The following is a 20,983-nucleotide window of genomic DNA, read 5'->3' as shown; positions in this document are numbered from 1 at the left end:
AGACATAGCAGCTTACAAGATACATGGACCCACCCTGACTCAGAGACCCCTGCCAATGCTGAGCTGTTTCAATGCCACTGAACCCAAAGACTTTCTACACACTGGCCTGTGATCTTCTACATTTGGTGTCATTGCATGTGTTTTGTGAGTCTGAAGAGGACTTTATAAATTGGTATCAGACATATGGGCTACTATTGGATTTATGGACTTGATCTGGATTGGACTGGGATGTTTTCTCAACATTAAATTGCTCTTGTATATAAATCTCTTTCTTATACAACAAAAAGAAATTAATAGTAAATGATTTGATCAGTAAATTTTTCCTCCTTCCTAACCGCGACCCCCCCCCCCAAAAAAAGAGGTACTACAGTAAATGAAAAACCAAGAAGGAAAATGAAAGAATCTAGTTAAGAGTAAGACCACTGAAGTCTGGTTTTGCCTTAGACAAATGCATAATCGATCATTCAGCTGGTGCATATCTACAACCAAGAGTTTTACATTTATAAACAAAGATACTGTCTACCTCCTAGAACCATGGAGAGACTTATTTTTTATTATTTTTAAGATCATTTTACTAGGGGCTCTTACAGCTCTTATAACAATCCATACATCAATTATATCAAGCAGATTTGTACATGTTGCCATCATTATTTTCTAAACATTTACTTTTTCCTTGAGCCCTTGGTATCAGCTCCTCTCTTTTCTCCTCCCTTCCCACTCACACCCTCGTTAACCCCTGATAAACTATTATTATCTTCATAGCTTACACCACCGCTGTCTCCCTTCCCCCACAGTTTCTATTATTCCTCCCCCTGGTTGGGGGATGGGATGGGGGGGGGGTTATGTGTCCATCATTGTGATCATGATTGGTCCCCCTTCCTCCTAGTATCGCGACTCCCATTTCTGTTCCCAAGAGGTTTATCTGACCTGGTTCCCATGTGTTGTGAGCTTATCTGTACCAGTGTACATGCTCTGGTCTAGCCTGAAGTGAAAGGGAGGACTGGGGTCATGATAGTGGGGGGTGAGGAAGCCTCAGGGAACCAGAGGACTATCGTGTGTTCCATCAGAACTATACTGCACCTCAGTTGACTCATTCCCTTCCTTGTGACCCTTCTGTGAGTGGATGCCCCATTGTCTACAGATGGATTTTTGGTCTCTGCTCTAGCCCCCTTCATTCTCAACAATATGGTTTTTGTTTGTTTGTATGGGGTCTTCTGATGCCTGTTAGATCCTGTCAACACCTCATGATCACACAGGCTGGTGTGCTTCTTCCATGTGGGCTTGTTGCTTCTCAGCTAGATGGTCAATTGTTTGACTTCAAGCCTTTTAGACCCCAGACATTATATCTTTTGATAGCTGGGCACCATCAGCTTCCTTCACCACATTTGCTTATGCACCCATTTGTCTTGAGCGTTCGTGCCGAGAGGATGAACAGCACAGAATGCCAGGTTGTTAAAACAAAGTGTTCTCGCACTGAGGCAGGACTTGAGCAGAGGCCCAAAGTCTGCCCACTAGCTCAGTGTATTGCCATATAAATATATGTACATAGGCCAATACCTCTATATTTATGAATTAATGTATTTACATATATACACACTATGTTTATACCTCTATCCATAGCTTTGCTTCCTAAATCATTCCTGTTTACTTTTACCTTCCTCCTGCCCCACCATAATGCTCACCCTTCTTCTGCCTCTTAGTAATTCCTCTCAGCTAGATTGCTGTTGCTCCAACACCCCCAGGATCTCTACATCCTCCTCACTGTTGAATTTGATGCCCTAGTTATTCCTGTCTACGGTGTTGTTTGCTCACTGCTCCCTTCCCTCGCCTGCTCCTCCCCCAAGTCCCTCCAGAATGGTTGGTCCCATTGCTTTCTCCTCGGCGAGGAAAGATTTAATAAGGTAATTGCAAAACACAAAATATTGTACTATGTGCTCAGTGAGAACAAGCTATTGATAAAGCTACCTCCTTTAATAAACTCACTTATAAGCAGATAGAGCTTATTAACAAATCTAGAGTTTAGTTAAATGAGTCTTTTACATGGAATCATTTTCACTAAAGATGCACAATACAGAGAGAAAATGAAAATTCCTTATTTTGAAAATAACAAAAATGTCTGAATTAAGCACAATGAAGCAAACTCACACACTGACCTTTTTTCTTCTCTGCTCAACCCCAATAAATGCTAATTCAGCAGGAGAAGCATAACTCAGAGAGATGAGGAAATCCAAGGCCAAAGCAGCCACAAAAATCTGAAAGTTGGAAAGACAGTGAATCAGCCTTTCCGTCACTGAAATGTAAGCAAGACCATACTTGACCTAACCGTCTCCCTACTGCTGGGCAGGTAGGTTGTCCTCAGTGCTGATTGTAAGCATGCTTCAGACATAAATAGGAAAGTTGAAATAATTCTCAGACACATTAGTCTCATAAAATATAGCTATGGCTACTGATTAGTACTATCTTGACTTTAATGTATAAAATTGTTTACTTTCAACTCTCTCTCTCTCTCTGCCATGGAGTCAATTCCAGCTCATGGTGGACCGCCCCTGTGGGCTTCTGAGACTGCACCTGCTTATTGGGGCAGAAAACCTTTCTCGTGGTTAGAATTGTTGCCCTCGTGGCTAGCAGCCCTATGTGTAACTACACCCATGGCTCTTTCACTTTGAACCTACCATGAACTTTGAAGCAGGCTAGTTTTATTCTCATATTGAGGCACTCTTTAGACTACATTAGAACACTAGAAAAAAATGGAAAAAGTCAATCATTATTTCCGCCATCAAAACTCATTATTTGGAACTTTTATATTTCAGGAGTCTGTATACTAATCTCTACTTAAGAACAACATGATGAAACAATATGCAGCTATGCAGAAGAAAGAGGTGGGTTATGTATTAAGAAGCCATGGTATTACATGAAAAAAGTTGTAGGCATGTGCAACCCATTTTGGAACCATATATATATATATACACACACACACACACACACACGAAATTTAAAAGATGAGGCTTCCTACTCCCCTGAGGAGTTACAATTGCAGAAACCCACAGGAATAGGTCTAGCCCTCCTATAACGTCACTGTGAGTTGGAATCCACTTCATGACTGTAAATTGGTTCTTTGATTGTATATATGTGTCTTTCATTCAGGTGCACAGCATGGAGGGCATATATCAAAGTTAACTGTGGCAAGGCTGCGAGCCACATGGTCAGCAGTTTGAAGCCAGCAGCAGCTCCTCAGAGAAAGACTGGGCTTTCTACTCTTGTAAGCAGTTCCAGAAACCCACAGAGGGTTGCATGAGTCAGCATTGACTTGATGACTGTTGAGTGAGTTTTACTGATGGCTTTGTAAACTTTTAATTCTGTATTTTTTGGCATCATTTTCTAATGTGGATATTTTGCAATTCATTCTTAATTTTTTTAGTTAAAATAGATAGGTAACAAAATATTCATTTGTTTTCATCACAAATCCAAAGGAGCTTTTAAACTCTTCTGGAAAGCTGAAACATAACTTCAACAAGCTTGTAAGATATGATTACGACCATATCGTGTAAGATAATGAAATGGGGAAAAATAAGAAAGGTTAAGATCATAGCCATTTTGGGGACTTGTTAAAACAAACTTAATGTTATTAGCAGCTCACATAGAGCTGTGCCAAAGTTCACAATTCAGAAAAAGTGCTTGTCTCAAAATCTGAGTTTGATCCCTTTAGTAATGATAGTTAATACCTGGATCAGTAAACTAAGATATGACCTGCTGCCTAGCCAATAGCTAGCTCGCAAATTCCCTCCCACTACCTTCCCACTTTCTTCCATGACACCAGAACCCAGATGTCATCCCTCTTCCTGAGGGACCTTACAGTACAGTGGATTTCTTACAGCACTTCAAAGCAGTTAGCTTTTGCTATTTCCACCAAATCATTTTCCCTAATAGCTTTGGGTAAGATGGGGGTGGGGGCGGGATATGATTGTATTATATCAATCAGCTGAGGGTGTCATCCAGCAGGGTATAAAGTGAGGCATCTCTCCTCAATGCAAGAATACTTTGTTCCCCCTCAGTGACTAAGGGCGATACAGGGGACAGCATCGGAGACACAGTGTGGGAATTGCACCTGACTTGATCCCACCACACCGAGGCAAATCACTGGGGGAGTGCAGCGGAACAGCAAGGGAATGGAGTGGCAAGGTCCCCAGGGAATGCTGAAAGTGGACTTTGGGGCCAGGGCGTGGTGCCCCAACAGACTGGACTGGAAAATGCTCCTAAGGGCCAGCAAACGACCCCTGAACTAACTACAAGCTTTTCTCTTGTGAAGTTTTGTTCTGTTCTTTGTCAGTGGCTTGTTTTTGTTGATTTGTTGTCTGGTTGCATACTGTTGCTTTGTTTTCCTCTGTCTAGTTTTCGTGCATGTTACTGACTCCACAGGTCTGTCTGAATAGGACAGGCTGGATGAACTATCTGGAGGAAAAACAACAGGACCGACAGTTCTGGGGGGACTTGGGGTGGGGGGGTAGGAACGGTAAGGAAGTGGTGTTAACAAACCCAGGGACAAGGGAAAAACATGGGACCCCAAATGGTAGAGAAGGGGGAGTGGCAGGCCTGGTGGGAAATGATCAAGGATAAGGTTGCTTAGAGAAGAGGTATACTCTAGCCCAGGTGGCGATGAAGCATGGTAGTAGGGCAGGAAGAAAGTCAATGGAGATGGAGGAAAGAGCTAGGAGTCAAAGGGCATTCATGGAGGTCTAGACAAAGACATGTACATGCAAATATATGTAGGAGGATGGGGAAATAGATCTATGTGTCTATATTTATAGGTCAAGTATTAAGGTGGCGGAAGGACCTTGGGCCTCTACTCAAACACTCCCTCAATGCATGAATACCTTCTTTTATTAAATTGGAACTCTATGATGCTCACTCTCCCGACACAACGGCTGGAGCCAAAGTGGGTGAACAAGTAAATGTGGTGAAGAAAGCTGATGGTGCCTGGCTATCAAAAGAGATAGTGACTGGGGTCTTAAAGGCTTGACGATAAACAAGCGGCCATCTAGCTCAGAAGCAACAAAGTCCACATGGAAGAACACACCAGCCTGTGTGATCGAGTGGTCCCAAAGGGATCAGTTACCAGGCATCAAAGAACAAAAAATCATATCATTGACTGCACACCTCCATGATAGGATCGCTGAAGACAAATGGGTGCATAAGCAAATGTGGTGAAGAAAGCTGATGGTGCCCGGCTATCAAAAGAGATAGTGTCTGGGGTCTTAAAGGCTTGAAGGTGAACAAGTGGCCATCGACCTCAGAAGCAAATAAGCCCACATGGAAGAAGCACACCGGCCAGTGCGATCACGAGGTGCCCAAGGGACCAGGTATAAGGCATCATGCAAAAAAAAAAAGATATAAGTGTGTGTATGTATGTGTATATATGTATGTATGTATATATATATTTATATATCATATTAAATGAAGGGGGAAGTGCAGAGTGGAGACCCAAGGCCCAAGTGTCGACCAATGGAGATCCCCTCATAGAGGGGTTTAAGAGAGGAGATGGGTTAATTAGGGTGTGAGGTAGTATCGATGAAGAACACAGCTTTCACCCAGATCCTGGATGCTTCCTCCCCCCAACTACCATGATCCGAATTCTACCTTGCAGGGCTGGATAGGACAGAGGCTGTACACTGGTGCATATGAGGGTTGGAGGTACAGGGAATCCAGGGTGGATGATACCTTCAGGATCAAGGGTGTGAGGGACGATGCTGGGAGAGTGGAAGGTGAGTGGGTTGGAAAGTGGGAACTGATTACAAGGATCCACATGTGACCTCTTCCCTGGGAGAGGGACAGCAGAGAAGGGGGGAAGGGAGACTCCGGATAGGGCAAGGTATTACAAAATAACGATGTATAAATTACCAAGGGCATATGAGGGAGGGGGGGAATGGGAAGGGAGGGGGGAAAAAAAGAGGACCTGATGCAAGGGGCTTAAGTGGAGAGCAAATGCCTTGAGAATGATTGGGGCAGGGAATGTATGGATGTGCTTTATACAATTGATGTATGTATATGTATGGATTGTGGTAAGAGTTGTATGAGTCCCTAATAAAATGTAAAAGAAGAAAAGAGAAAAAAATGATTAGGGCAAAGACTGTACAGATGTGCTTTATACAATTGATGTATGTATATGTATGAACTGTGAAAAGAATTGTATGAGCCCCAATAAATTGTTAAAATTAAAAAATTTTTTTAAATAAAATAAAAAATGATGCACCCCTAAGGAGGTGTTATCAGACTGTGAAAAAAAAAAAGAATACTTTGTTCTATTAAACTGGCATTTCATGATGCTCACCTTCCCAACAAGATGGCTGAAGACAAAGCAGGTGCATTAGCAAATTTGGTGAACAAAGCTGATGGTGCCTGGCTATCAAAAGATATAGAATCTGGGGTCTTAAAGGCTTGAAGGTAAGCAAGCGGCCATCTCACTCAGAAGCAACAAAGCCCACAAGGAAGAAGCACACCAGCCTCGTGGTCACGAGGTGTTGAAGGGATCAGGTAGCAGGCATCATCAGAACAAAAAATCATATCATTGTGAATGAGAGGGAGTGCAGAGTGGAGACCCAAAGCCCATCTATAGGCAACTGGACATCCCCTTACGGAAGGGTCACAGGGAGGAGACGAGCCTATCGGTGCAAAATACAACTTTCCTCTAGTTCCTAAATGCTTCCTCCACCCCACTATCATGATCCCAATTCTACATTACAAATCGGGCTAGACCAGAGGATGTACACTGGTACAGATAGGAACTAGAAACACAGAGAATCCAGGGCAGATGATCCCTTCAGGTCCAGTTGTGAGAGTGGCGATACAGGGAGGGTGGATGGAGGGAGGGTGGGGTGTAAAGGGGGAACCGATTACAAGAATCTACATGTAACCTCCTCCCTGGGGGACGGACAACAAAAAAGTAGATGAAGGGACACTGGACAGTGTAAGCTATGACAAAATAATTTTTATAAATTATCAAGGGTTAATGAGGGAAGGGAGAGGGGGGAGGGAGGGGGAAAATAAGGAGCTGATGCCAGGGGCTTAAGTGGAGAGCAGATGTTTTGAGAATGAGGGCAATTAATGTATAAATGTGCTTTTACACAATTGATGTATGGATTGTGATAAGAGTTGCATGAGCCCCTATTAAAATGATTTTTTAAAATAATTTAATTAATTTTAAAAGTGAGGCATCTCAAAGTGGGGGCGGGGGGGGGGGGGTTGCAAAGCTCATTCCCAGTGAGAGCCAAGATTGGAACATGTCCTCTGGACCTCAAGATTCCTGCAGTGAACCTCTTTGATCCAGGAGGCAGCTTTGACATCCGAAGATCGAGGAGTCCCAAAACCAGGAGCCAGAGCGGTGGGGCCCTCAGAGCAGGTAAAGCTGAGGGCTTGTGCACAGGAGGCTGACTTGTGGAGTAGAGTTCCTTTGGAAACTTCCCGTAATTCATGCATCTGGGTTTGCTGACTCAGGGAGCAGGAAAGGCGTGCCTTGTTGAGGCCTACAGCAGTGGCATGCCCTTTGAGCATGTATTAGCAGCCACAAAATAACTGGGTAAAATATCCCGACAGCGTGAGTCTGTTGAAGACATTATTCCTGACTTGTAAGCTGTTCATGTCCACAATAAACCCCGTAATTGTGAGCATTGCCTGCATGTGTGGCCATTGCAATGAATTCTAGAACTCAGCCGAAAGCAGAGTGAACTGTGTGAGAGAGCAAGCCTCCCTCCAAAAGTGGAGGTCATTTCCAAGGCCAACGGGCAAATCTTCATGGTCTGAGTCTATCACGACAGCTTATTTTCCTTGGCATTGCTTTGTCTAAGGGAAGTGGGTGGGGGCAAGAGGAAGCTTCTTCTGCTTGCCTGCCTCTGTGCCCTGGATCTTCCACATGGTGAAAATGGCCACGGAAGAGCCAGGTACCTTGGTCCTTGATGGCAGTGCTCCGCTCCGCATTTAGTCAACGACAGAACTATCCTCCCTTCTGCACCCCATTAATAAAACCCTCAAGTGGAGATTGTTGTGGACCTCCAGAGTAATTAAGACAGATGATGTGAGGAAAGTAACTAATTATTGGATAAGTTTACTTAACAATACTCAGTTTCTCAAGAAAGAGATGAACTTCCCCCAAAACAGAACAAAGCAATTCTCCACTGTTTTCAGATTAGACTTGAATCTATCTCACCCAAGGGAGCTTCAAAAAGTTCATGGGAAAATTCCATTATGTTTCAAGTAGTTTTTTTTTCCACAAAGTTTTTGAAGTCCCCTTGTTCCTTTAACAAATGTCAAAGTACATAAAATACTCAGAGAAAAATATCTCTATTGTTCTAAAACTATTTTAAGCTAAGAAGCTGTTCAAGAGTATACTTTACATGCCACCGTTCACCAAAATGCCTCCTTGCAGCTTTAAAATATCCATATACTTATGCAAAATGTTTGTGAACAATTCAAACACCTGAAACCTTTTCCAGATTCTGATTCTGGGAACAGGTGCAAATCAGTGCAAGCCATTTATCTGAGCCACGTCCAATCTCCTTCATGAATACTGTGCTACTGCAGCCATCAAAAAGTGGTCCAGTTCTCAAGAATGAGTGGCAGTGCGTGTCCTGCCACACTCAAAAGAATGTCCTAGTTAGCATTACTAAAAACAAATTCTTTTGCACCACATTCTAGTACTCCCTGAAGACATTTTATATCAGTTAAAAACTTTTTTCACCTTATTTTTTAAATGGGGTATCTACCACTACATTATGCCCACCAGTATTTAGGGATGACTACATGTGTGACTATTGCACATATAAACCAAACTGTCATAGTTTCCAAATGTTAAATTTGACAAAATGCCTAAATACAAACCTTCCAAATGCTATTTTTCCCTATGCAATTATATTTTAATAATACTTTGTTTAAAAAGATCATTTTATTAGGGGCTCTTATCACAAACCACACATCCATCGTGTCAAGCACATTTGTACATATGTTGCCATCATTTTAAAAACATTGTCTAATTGAGTCCTTGTTATCAGCTCATTTCAATCCCCACGAATCTGATTTTTTTCATATATTACACCAACTGCTATCTCCCTTCACCCACTTTTCTGTTGTCCATCTCCCTGCGAAGGGGTTATATGCAGATCACTGTGATCAGTTCCTCCTTCAAATAGTATTTTAAACTCTACACCATGTTTTTACACAAATAACTGCATTTTTTAAACCAGCTTCCCCCATACATGAGTGCCCTGCAACAAGCGCCTCGTGTGTTACCCGTCCGCCTGACTTACAAGTGCATGCCATGTGTGGAAGTATACATTTTCATTTCTTTTTGTCCATTTATCTTTCCAAAGACTTGTTTGAAAATGGAGTTCATGGTATATTCTAAGCAATAATCATTTGAAATCACTGGTAGGGTTGAGGTGACAATACATATATTTCCATTTAAAAGTAAACCTGACATTGGCTTGCAATCAATTTTAAATTGAGCAGCCGAATATGCTAATCTATATATTTTGATGTTGTAATTGCTATGTATTTGCATAACATCAATATTCATTTTCAGTTTTGCAAAGAAAACTCTTATCTTCTGTCTTAAGTTTACCTACCACTTAGCTTTAAAGATCTAGTTTATGTTCAATGAATTAAGAAACAACACACATTAGAACATGGTTTAGCCAGACTTTAATAGACAAAGAGAAGTTGCTTTGGCAATGTAGAAAAGGATAACTGCTATAGTACAAATCATGATTTAACAGTTTATTAAATTTAAAATGCAGTAAGGCAATTCCTGTTTTAAGACACTTGAAATTCCATGTAATAAACAGATAACTGGCTCCACACCTGGCAGATCACCCCTACTTTTCTTCTCGAATTACTCTACGGGACTCAAAAAGTTATTCCAAAAAACTGACCAGTAGTTTTCCTTAAAAAACAAACAAGAACTCAAAGTTCTGATGACTACTAAAGTATTAATAGCTTACAATACAAACTTCTGACAAGGATGTGGGAGACACCCTTCCTGTGGTTTCCTTTTCCTGCATTTCTGCTCTTCCCGGCTCTGTCGAACCCATTCATTACGGGTCAGCTGAAGCATCCTGCCTGAGGATGAGCAGATGTGATCTATACGCTGAAGCTGCCATGCAAGGCAAGGAGGGATTCCCAAACCACGCTCTAGCAGGCGCGTCTGGGAAATCGTTTGAGTTCCTTCTCCACCTCTAGTTCTCCATTTCCTCACTTTCCACCTTCTCTCGTACTCTGCCATTTCCATTCCCACTTATTCCCCTTTCCTCTCTCCCTTTCTCACTTCCTTTTCCTTCTTATTTTTTCCTGATCATCCTTTCATTCTCTGCTTCTGTCTCACCCTAAAAATTCCTCCTTGCACAATATAAACAAAATGTGTCAGAAAACATTCAACCGAAGTCAACAGAACAATGGCACAGGAGCCAACAGGGTGAAAGAGAACTTTCCCTGTCACACTGGCGGGGCCCGAGGACACTGTGCAGAACGCTCTGAACCCCACTGCTTCTCTCGCTCATCTTCTGGGGCTGTGGGTAGGGCACACTGATTGTATTGAAAAACCCAGTGCACAGAGGAAGTGAAATGCTATGCCAGTAGTCCACATAGTTCTAATTCACAGCCTCCTCGTTTGAAACCAGCAACATCTAACTGGAGGCAACGCAGAGCAATGGGAAAAGCAGAAATCGTGTTTAGTCTCTAAGTGTCCAGAGAACTTGGTTACATTGTACATACGGTACAACTCTTCACAGGGGGCTCTGTCTCTACATGTAAATTACAACATGTATTTCCTAAATTCAAATTCTTGTTAAATGGCTACTGCATACACGTTTGGCTACTTTTAAAAAAAGTCATTCCACTTTGGTAAAACTGTCACCCAGAGATAGTTCTGAGGTCAGAATTGTTCTAAACAGAGTCAAAGAATATATAATGTCATTCATATAAACTGCATAGATACATGATGTTCTATAGAAAGAACACTCACACTGGAAACCAATGTAACACTCTGTAAGATGTCTATTAATTTAACCTCGTTAACTGTATTTCTTGAGAATGCTCAAGGAAATTACCAGATCTAAAAGTAAATTCAGAAAATTCATTTTAGTCTTGTCATGAAATTTCTATGATGTCCTTAATCTAAGTGACACTAGTCCTCTGAAGTAGTTTTCATCATAACTCAATCTGTGATACAATGTCTAGTCAGGTCGGGTCTGAATAAGCTGAAGGAGGAGCCTTCCAAACAACCCACCAGGCAGTGGGTGTGACGGTGTAAATGACCACAATCCATGTGCACTGAGCACACTCTGCATCGGCCCAACAACCTATCAGAACCCTATTTTTTTTTTTTTGGCTTTACAAAGAGAACTTTATTCTGTCTTCCTTGAGGTACAGGACAAAGAAATGTAGACGTGGCTGTTTAAAAAAATAAGGTTCTCAACAGGTTGGCTGTAGAAAGTACTGGTCTCTTTTCAACATCTGAGGTGCCTGCATTCCTTGGAGATCTCCGTGTCTGGGCATTCATGTTTTACTGAATCAAGAATGTTTCCAGGGCAGGAATCTTGGCTTCAAAGGAAATGATTGTCTCCTAGGAGCCTGGTGGCATAGTTATGCATAGGGTGAAATCTGCATGGCGGGCAGTTTGAAACCACCAGCAGCTCCACACGAGAAAGACTGGGCTTTCTACTACCTTAAACAGTCTCAGAAACCCACGTGGGAGGAGGGGGGGATAGGGGGTTGCTAAGAGCAATGGCAGTGAAGTTGGGTTCCTTGTTTGCTGATGGGAGTCAGCATCCTCTCTGCCTGCTGGCTTCGCTCTCCTTTGATGTCTTGTAGAGGAGAGAAGGGAAGTAAGCAGGGGTCAGAACCCTATTTTACAAGCCACCAACGATGCCAAGAGTATTCTACCTTTATCCTTCAAATGGTCAGAAGCGTTTCTGGTGGTTCCCAAACTTGCTGACACCAAAATCATCTGAGGAGCTTGTTAAAAACAGTCACAGGCCGCTATGTGACTTCCTTTCTGCACCTAAATTTAACAGACCAACTATAAAGTAGCATATTTCAAAACTCAGGGAACTGTGTGTGAGGACTGGGTATTACAAGAAACCAATTGTTACTTTTAATAAGCAAGAGGTCACTGTAGTTACCCACAGACCGTTCACAGGTGGTGGTCAGAGGACTGGAGAACTAGGACACCCCAAGTTCCGGGAAAGCCCTTTTGACAGGGGATAAAGGAGGGTGGACTACATGAAGCCAACGTGGTAACACAGAGGTACTTGTTTCACCTGGGTGATAAGTAACATCATACACTAGTCTACTTTTGTGTGACGCGGACATCTTTTCATTCAGAAAAAGATCTGCAGATCCTATCCTACAAAGTCTGTCCGTGCCTCCACAGGATGAGTCCAGGAGTCAGTCTGTGCTTGCCACACTCCCTGGGAGTCACACAGCTAACAAGGCAGAGATGTCATCTGAGAACCACTAGAAACAATGCTGTGTACGTCCTTCCACCGTATAAGTTCAAGGAGCCTACTTCTCCCTCTGGAGGCTCACGTGCAGCACGGTCCACCGTCAGGTTCTTGCACTCAGCAGGGCCTTCTGCCGGGGGCAGGCAGAGCACGCGCTCAGAGGGCAGCCCTTCTATGAGGGCCGATTGACTCTCAGATTCTTCCTCCTCCCTCCCTCTCGGTCCCTGGATGATCTGAGAAGACATGGGACTACTACACTGATCCCCGATTTCTGCGTTTTGTTATTTTTTTTGTCTCTAGAGGACGTTAGTTCTTCATAAAGCAAATCACCCGTTTTCACATGCGTGGTGTTTTTCCTTCATGGTTTTCCCATCTCTATTTCAGCCTTAACGTACTGGAGAGACAGAAAAAAGGTGACCACATAGCACATGGCGAAATGAGATCTGTGCTCCCAGCACAGAGCCTGCTGAGCACCCAGAATCTACAGTTCTTTTAGTCTGCAGGCCAAGAATGCCAAGAGAGGTATTGTTTTCCTGGTCTTCAGACCTTGAGATAATTAACCATCTTAAAGTGATGTTCCAAAAATGGAAGATATGCACATTCACGCAATGAAAACTACCTTTCTTAAAGTCAGGTGGTGCTATCATCTTATTAATTCAAATTATTCACGAAGTGGCTTATCTTATAGTAAGGTTCTATACATCTGTTTCTTCCAACGTATATTGTAACACCATGTTGAGGTAGATGAAAAAGTTTAAGTGGACTAATTGTTTCTGTTCCATTCTAACTAAAATTACTGTTCACAGAACGTGTATAGTTTACACATTTTGGGCCCTTACATTTTCCACTATTATAGTAGTAACTCTCAAGGTCTCGCTTTATGATCAACTTGTTATTTTTTTTCTTCCAGAATGCCCAGTAAAGCTGAATTGTTCACTTAAAATGAAAATAATAATAAATTCTCACCAAAGACTTTTAACAATCTTAGATGTGTTTGGGCAAGAGAGTTGAGCACACACAAAATGAAAATAAAACATGACATTTCACAAATACACGTACACACAAAACCCCAGTGACAAAATGAGCAGTTTCGCTGTTCACCCATCCTCTTCACAACAGCTGTCTGAAACATGCAGCTAACTTCTAATCTAAAAATGGTCCAAACGCGATTGTCACAAAAACACTGGAAAACAGAGATGAAATGAATCAAGGCACACATAGATTGTCAACGGTTACGTTGGTTACATCACATTTCCATAGAAACAGAGCTTTTTCTGTTCCTGTAAACAAGTCTGTTCTCATACATTTAAAGTGAGGTTAGTGCTGACATGGAATTATTGCTATGCTCACAGGCTGAGTGTTTTCACTGTGTAGGAGGTACCTGTCCTCCATCCACACACCCCTACTACTCTTACTCACTTGAGAAGAACAATCGACAGATGTCTGTACACCTTAACTATGCAATAATAGTTTTAGCAATACTGGAATGATAGCAAGTAACGCTACAAACACCAGAGATCACAATGTCTTCTAATTGGGGCCCAAGAGTTTAACTTATTCTTCATTGCATTTAACTTATTCTTCATTGCATTTAACCCCATTGGGGGGGGGGGGAGAAGGGAATTACTCTCAAAATGGATCATTCTTTCCTGAATACTCTGTCCAAGACTACATCCTCTTCACAGGTATTCTGTGATACTCTGTTTTGTTTTGCTTTGAAATTCGGTTGACTCAGCAGTCACCAATCACATTCCTTTTGGTGGTCGATCGTAAAGGTCTCGTATGCTTTTTGCCAGTTGTTTTATAATTATTTTGTACAGTTTTCCACAGTATGTATGCACTGTTTTTTGCAGCTCCAGTTCTAAAGGATTCAGTAAGGAGTGAACCTTGTCATCTTCAAAAGAGCACTAGAGAAAGAGGAAAAATAAAGACTGAGAGACATATAAAAATTTCATTCAGATATATTCAAAACTTTCTTGGTTGATACTATCACCACAAAGAGTACATGCCAAACATCTGTACTGAATTAAATTGAACTATGGTTTCACAGTACAGAAGGGAGAAAACACCATGATAACCCTGGGAGAATAAGGGATGTTTTTCAGAAAAGAAGTACAGAGTGAGAGGGCTTTCCAGGCCCAGGGAAGGAGTCTTCAAAGACACTGATGGGAGAAGTCAACCAAATGTTCTGAATAAAGGGATGGAAGCCAGATGGATTTTAAAAAGAAAACCCAGAAACGTCCATTGGGCTCTATTTGTTCAGAGCAGCAGAAGGGGAACCAGAATTAGAAACAGGGAATGGACTAAAGATTTCTTTTCCTCCATAAACTAGTTCCTTCATTACCATGACACCAGGAGAAAATGATGGTGCCTGACTATCACTACTGCCCATTTTACTCAAAGACCCAGCAGGTGAATCCTGAACAGGTGGAGGAAAAAGATGGAATAGAATTTCTACCTCATATGGAAACAGACTTACTGGATTCCCTGAGCCCAGGAACCCCAAAAACCTATGCTCTGAAATAATATTTAAATCTTGAACTAAATAAAAAACTATTCCAGGAAGACACTGTTAAACAACCAAAAACCATTGACTAGATACAGACTCATAGCGACCCTACAGAACAGGGTAAAACTGCCCTTGTGAGTTCCCAAGACTGTAAATCTTTCTGGGAGTAGAAGGCCTACTTTCTCCCTCGCAGCAGGTGGTGGTTTTGAACTGCTGATTTTATGGGTAACAGTCAACTCTTAATTAACTATACCACCAGGGGTCCTTAAACTAAATTAACAGTTTAGCTTAATTAATTAATAAGGAATGTTTGTCTTGAACATAGCACTCACATAAAGAAATATCTCTGACAATAACTCATTTAAAGCAGAAATGAAAACTTTGAGGGCAGTGACCATAAATTAAAGGTGATCAAACAACATGGGTACAGATCATGCCACTGGTGACTCTGTGAAGTATGTAACCAATGTCATTGGACTGTTCATGTAAAAATTGTGAACAGATGAGCCCCAATAAATTGTTAAAATTAAAAAAAAAATCCTAAATTCTCAAAAAAAAACAAAAAAAATTGTGAACAGATGTAGGTTTGTTTGGTCATGCATATTGCCACTTAAAACTGTTAAGGGGGTGGAGGGTCTTATAGCTAGCCTCAGCCAGGTTTCCCAAATCACTCTTCTAAGTGTGTGCAGGCCGTCTGAAAGAAAAGAGAGAGGCATAGAGCGGGACGAAAGGCTTTGCCTCTAAGCACTGCCCGAAGAACCCTAACTGCAGGGGCACAGCACGAAAGGGTCCCAGGATGAACCCCCTTGGGGACTACTAGCTGTGATGTACTCTTCATGCAGGATCAGACTGACACATGAGGAACTCTAAAAAGTCCATCAAAAATGTCCCTGTTGAGCTGGACCACTGTTTCTAAATGCACTTTGACCAGGGAGTCTTAATTTACTGCACAAATACATTCATATCCTGAGGAACATATTTTGGCGCTACTTTAGTAGTGGCTAAATGGAAGCAATTTGTTAGTTACCTTGGGATTTTCAAGTAGGTGTATGACTTGCTATCAACTAACAAGAAGTACATCACTTTAACTAGAAAGATGATTCGGGCTTGCTAAGAGGTCTTTTTGGCGATCTTAGAAGCCAGTGAAAAATGCAAGATCCTGAAGGAAATATAGCGTTGAGGCTCACTACCATGCACTGACTGAAACCATCATTCCAACAGCAGTTAGTGAGTCTGTACAGAGCAGCAACAGCAGCCTGTCTACTGAGAATAGCATGAATTAGGCACTTATTTATAACACGGACTTCATGAGTATAGAGATGCAAAGGAAGTTTTAACACTATCTCTTAAGTAAGAAAAGCACAGGCAATGGCTGCAATAACCATCACCCTTGAGATTTTTTTTAAAAAACCCATCACAAAAAAATAAAATAAAAACCCATCACATACACTGTATGTGGCAGTTACATAATCTCCTGTCAACTTGCAAAGAGGTGGAGTTAAGCCTGTCAATCAAGTCAGAGCCTGATGACCTTACTTTAGAGACACAACAGAGATAAATAGTTCACTGGAGACCAGATATACACTCTCTCTCTGCTTTGTTTCTCTGCTACACATTCCTGTTGACAAGCCACATGGAACCATGCTGATATCAACCAGAGCCTTGGAGCTGGAGGAGCCACATGGAGACCCCTACCAATGCACAAGACTTTCTACCCACTGGCCTGTGATCTTCCTGCATTTGGCCTCATTACATGGCTGCCTGAGTCTAAAGAGAAATTTATATACTAGTATCAAATATGGGATAATATTGGACTTATAGACTTGATCTGGACTTGGCTGGGATGTTTTCTTAGTGTACAATTGCTCTTTGATATAAAGTTCTTACACACGAGTGTCTGAATTTCTTTCTCTAGTCAACCCAGACTAACACACTGTAGATGATTGCCTAAAATTATTTCAAGGGCAGAAAAAGGGTTGGGAGAAAGTTTACACAATATCAGTGGGAAATAATAATGGCTAACACACAGAAAGATATTTACTTGTGTTTTACTGACTATGCCAAGGCATTCGATTGTGTGGGTCATCAACTATGGATAAGCCTCAAGAAGAATGGGAATTATGGCACAGTACATGTGTTCATGTGGAACTTGTACATGGATCATGAGGTGGTTATGTGAACAGAACAAGGGAATACTATGTGGTTTAAAATCAGGAAAGGTGTACGTCAGAATTTTATCCTCTCACCATACTTGTTCAATCTGTATGCTGAACAAAACAACAGATAAACCAGATTATAAAAAGAAGAATGTGGCATCAGGATTAGAAGAAAGATTACTAGCAACCTGTGGCATGCAGATGACACAACTTTGCTTGCGGAAAGTGGTAAGGACTGGAAGTACTTGGCGATTAAGATCAAGAATTGCAGCCTTAAGTATTGCAATAGATAGGTTTATTGTGCCAACCTAACAGGAACATGTGGGATTAATCGGGTTGCAGTTTGAGTGGAGGGCAAAGAGAAAAATGGCTCAACAAGGCCCATGCCCCCCTTCCCCCTCTCTCTGATGATCAGAATGTGTGTGCTGCTGCTGGAGCTAATTCTCTGCCTCAACCTGTGAACTACACTACCTGTGGGGCAGGCCAATCCATGGACTGTGTCATTAGAGCTTGAGGCTGCACCACACTGCTGGGGTGCACATCACTTGAGCTTGAGGGTGACAGATTCCATCTTCTTGCATTGCTTGCGTTTGATATCCTATCCAGGCCTGTGGGATTTCTCCCAAGTTGTCTCCCCAAAATGTACGCCAAACCTAGCTGCTTGCTACACACAGTAATTGACTATACACTTGGAAGTCAACGAAAGAAGGTCAGAGGTTATTCTCCCTGGGGGTTGTCAGCCATCTAGAGCAATCAGACTGTATAGTCTGCCCCACCCTAAATAAAGTAGGGCCCACTCTCTTCTGATAAGGAGAGTAGTAGATTGGTTCCCTGAAGGAAAGCCCAGGGAGGTTAAGCCCACTCAAGGATGACCAAGGTTAGGCTGCCCTATTGAGTCTAGGGTCCACATGTATACCCTTTGTCACATGTATACCCTTAGTCCCTCCCTTTCCTATTACGAGTACACCCCTAGGTCATTCCCTCCCTGTGATGAGTGTGGTTACCTGTAATCACGCCCCCTAAGTATATATGGACCTTGGCCAGAAATAAAGAGACTCCTTCTGCCCTTTATGCAGGCGCCGTGTGCGGACCTGGCTGGTGAGATCATGGCCGTCCAGGAGGTGAGCATGCTACTATGAAATGTGTCTGACTCCTTCAATTTACTCTTTCCTATTGCTCCTATTTCTCTATGACTTTACTATAATTTATATATATATATACACCATACAATTGAGCCTACCAACCTGACATTAGTTGTGGGGGGGGGGGGCGGTTTCCCCCACATGGGCCTGCTTCGCTAAGCTCCCGAGCTACTGACTATTGATGACCCATCCTGCTGATTGATACATGTAGGCAAACTCTGCTTCCCTTGACCCAGGGAGGACTCGGCAGTCTGCTTCCTTGACCATGATCTTTTAATTGCTCCATATGCGTGTGAAATTTTGACAGTGAATAAGGAAGATTGGAGAAGAATTGGTGCGTTGAACTGTTATAGTAGATAAAAATAATCAAAGTACCATGAACTGCTACAAAGACAAACTGATCTGCCTTGGAATAAGTACATCCACAATGTCCCTTAGCATCTCTTCGTCTTACATACTTTGGACCTTTTGTTCAGGAGAGACCAATTCCTGGAGAAGGACATCACGCTTGGTAAAGCAGAGGGACAGTGAAAGAGAAGAAGGCCCACAAAGAGAGAGATCGGCACTTTGGCTGCAACAATGGGCTCAAGAACAGAAACAACTGAGAGAATGGCACGGGGCTCGACACTGGATCGGATCGGATCGCTATGGGTGAGAACAGACTCACTGGCACCCAAAAGCAACCATACACACAACACAATGCCACAGGCACCATTCTAAGAATTTTGTATGTATTCACGAATTTAATTGTCACAGTAACTTTAAGAAACTGGTATTAGTATTATTATTATCTCTAATTTACACTGAAGCAACTAAGGTAAGAAATTCAAAAATCAAAAACAAGTTCACTGTCATCAAGTTAATTCCAACCCATAGCAACCCAATAGGACAGAGCATAATGTTCTAAGACTATGACTCTTTGCAGAAGCAGGCCGCCTCCTCTTCCTCCCAAAGACCAAGCTGGTGAGTTCACACTGCTAGACTTTCCATGAACAGACCAACATTTACCCCCAAAAGGCACCAACTAGGAAGATATCTTTTCCCCAGTTACAAAGAAAGTTGTAACAGGCTAAATCAGCAGTCTTGCTCCAAAAAACCAATTTCTAAACCATTCCCTAAGCACTGCTTATTCAAACTAGCAAAAGAAACCTTGCCAACTCTGCTTCAAAAATCCTGCTGAAAAATACAAATAGCTTCTATAAAATTGGAATGATACAGAGAAGATTAGCATGGCTCCTGCACAAGGATGACAAATTTGTGAAGACATAGACAGCTAGAGGAAAATTGGGTAAGGTGTGGGTGGTATATAAAACCCAAGTGGGAGTCATCTAATCTGGTGTTGATTTAAGGATTAAGAGTGTAGGGGTGGACTCTAGGCTGCCAATCTGGAGACAGCCAATGAGACTTCTGTGTGGGCATGGCCTTCTCCTGAGAATTCTGGTACTTCCTCCTTGGACTCCTCTCTCTCTGCTACTCCCTGGGAGACATTGCAGAAGACAAGTCACATGGACGCAACCAGACCTAGGAAGCTGAAGCCACAGAGACCCCTGCCAGCACTGAGATGCTTATACCACCACTGAACCCAAAGACTTTCTACCCACTGGCCTTGATCGTCCTGCATTTGGCTTCATTGCATGTGCTTCCTGAGTCTGAAGAGGGCTTTATAGATTGGTATCGGGCATATGGGCTAATGTCAGACTTATAGCCTTGGACTGAACTGGGTTGGGATGTTTTTACAATGTTCGATTCCTCTTGTATATAAACCTCTCCCTTAAATACATATGCGTGTTTAAGAATTTGTGTCTCTCGTCTACCTAGACTAACACAACCTGCCGGCCACTGCATTGAGCTGATTCTGATTCATCGTGGGCCTACATAGAAGATAATTAGCATTTATTGTGCCAACATGGCCAATGAACACGTGGGATTAATTAAAGGGCAGAGAGATAAATGGCTCAGCAAGCCTTGCCTTTCTTGTCTCTTGCTCTTTGATCATCGGACCAGTGTGTGGCTGCCTTGCTTGTTCTGTGCTTCAATTTACAAGCTACACTACCTGTGGGGACACCTAACCTGTGGACTGTGTCGCTTTGAGGTTCCTTCAAGACCTGCTTCGCCACATTATTGGAATGTACATCTCTTCAGCTGGGGACTGTCAGACCCTGTCATCTGGCTGACTGTTGGTGAACTGCCTTGCTGTTTGCTGCCTGTGCCTGGATAGCCTGAATTGCTCTACAGAGGACTACCCAGCAGCCCTCAAACCTGAAGGACTGCCAGTGTCTCACAACTATTTCACAGGAGGGAGTTGCACTGAGCCATTTGTACTGCTTTATAATTTAATTAACTGTTTATTTCTTATGTTATACATGTATCTATCTGTATAAGTCAATATAAAATTATTAGCGTTCTGGTTTTGCTTCTCTAGAGAACCCTGTCTAGCACAATAGGGTTTCCTCTTTACAGGAGCAGTAGCCTCCTCTTTCTCCCTGAGAGAGGATGGTGGATCTGAACCTCCAACCTTGAAGTTAGCAGTCCAATGCCTACCTGACAGTACCATTAAGGTATGCCTAAATCTTTGGGGGGTTACAAGTGGTAGTCAGAAAATAAGGGGGGGACCATTATCAATTAATACTGGCAAAAACATTTCAATATGTACAAAACCATACTTAAACAGTTGATCAAGAGGCCAATACG

At 42.3% G+C, this 20,983-nt stretch overlaps 1 protein-coding gene and 1 non-coding gene across 10 annotated transcripts in view; one reads left to right on the top strand and one right to left on the bottom strand.

Annotated features, from left to right (window-relative positions):
• Nucleotides 1-20,983, bottom strand: part of GXYLT1 (glucoside xylosyltransferase 1) — a 217,016-nt gene that overhangs the window by 146,846 nt on the left and 49,187 nt on the right. For 5 of the 9 annotated variants that reach the window (XM_075551873.1, XM_075551875.1, XM_075551876.1 and 2 more), the window contains one exon: nucleotides 2,154-2,252. The exons of 2 other annotated variants lie outside the window; for them this stretch is intronic. In XM_075551873.1, coding sequence (XP_075407988.1) covers nucleotides 2,154-2,252 — 99 coding nt within the window. Of the gene's footprint in view, nucleotides 1-2,153; nucleotides 2,253-9,747; nucleotides 14,393-20,983 lie in introns of those variants that run through there. 2 more of the 9 variants (XM_075551874.1, XM_075551879.1) reach the window with 1 other exon arrangement.
• LOC142452074 (U6 spliceosomal RNA) lies at nucleotides 19,466-19,569 on the top strand. Its single transcript, XR_012785137.1, has one exon. It is a non-coding gene; the product is annotated as a U6 spliceosomal RNA (small nuclear RNA).

Source organism: Tenrec ecaudatus, chromosome 6 (assembly GCF_050624435.1).
Source record: "Tenrec ecaudatus isolate mTenEca1 chromosome 6, mTenEca1.hap1, whole genome shotgun sequence".
In the NCBI taxonomy this organism is placed as follows: domain Eukaryota; kingdom Metazoa; phylum Chordata; class Mammalia; order Afrosoricida; family Tenrecidae; genus Tenrec; species Tenrec ecaudatus.
Note: the sequence above shows the minus strand (reverse complement) of the source record. Positions and strands in the feature narration are given on the sequence as shown.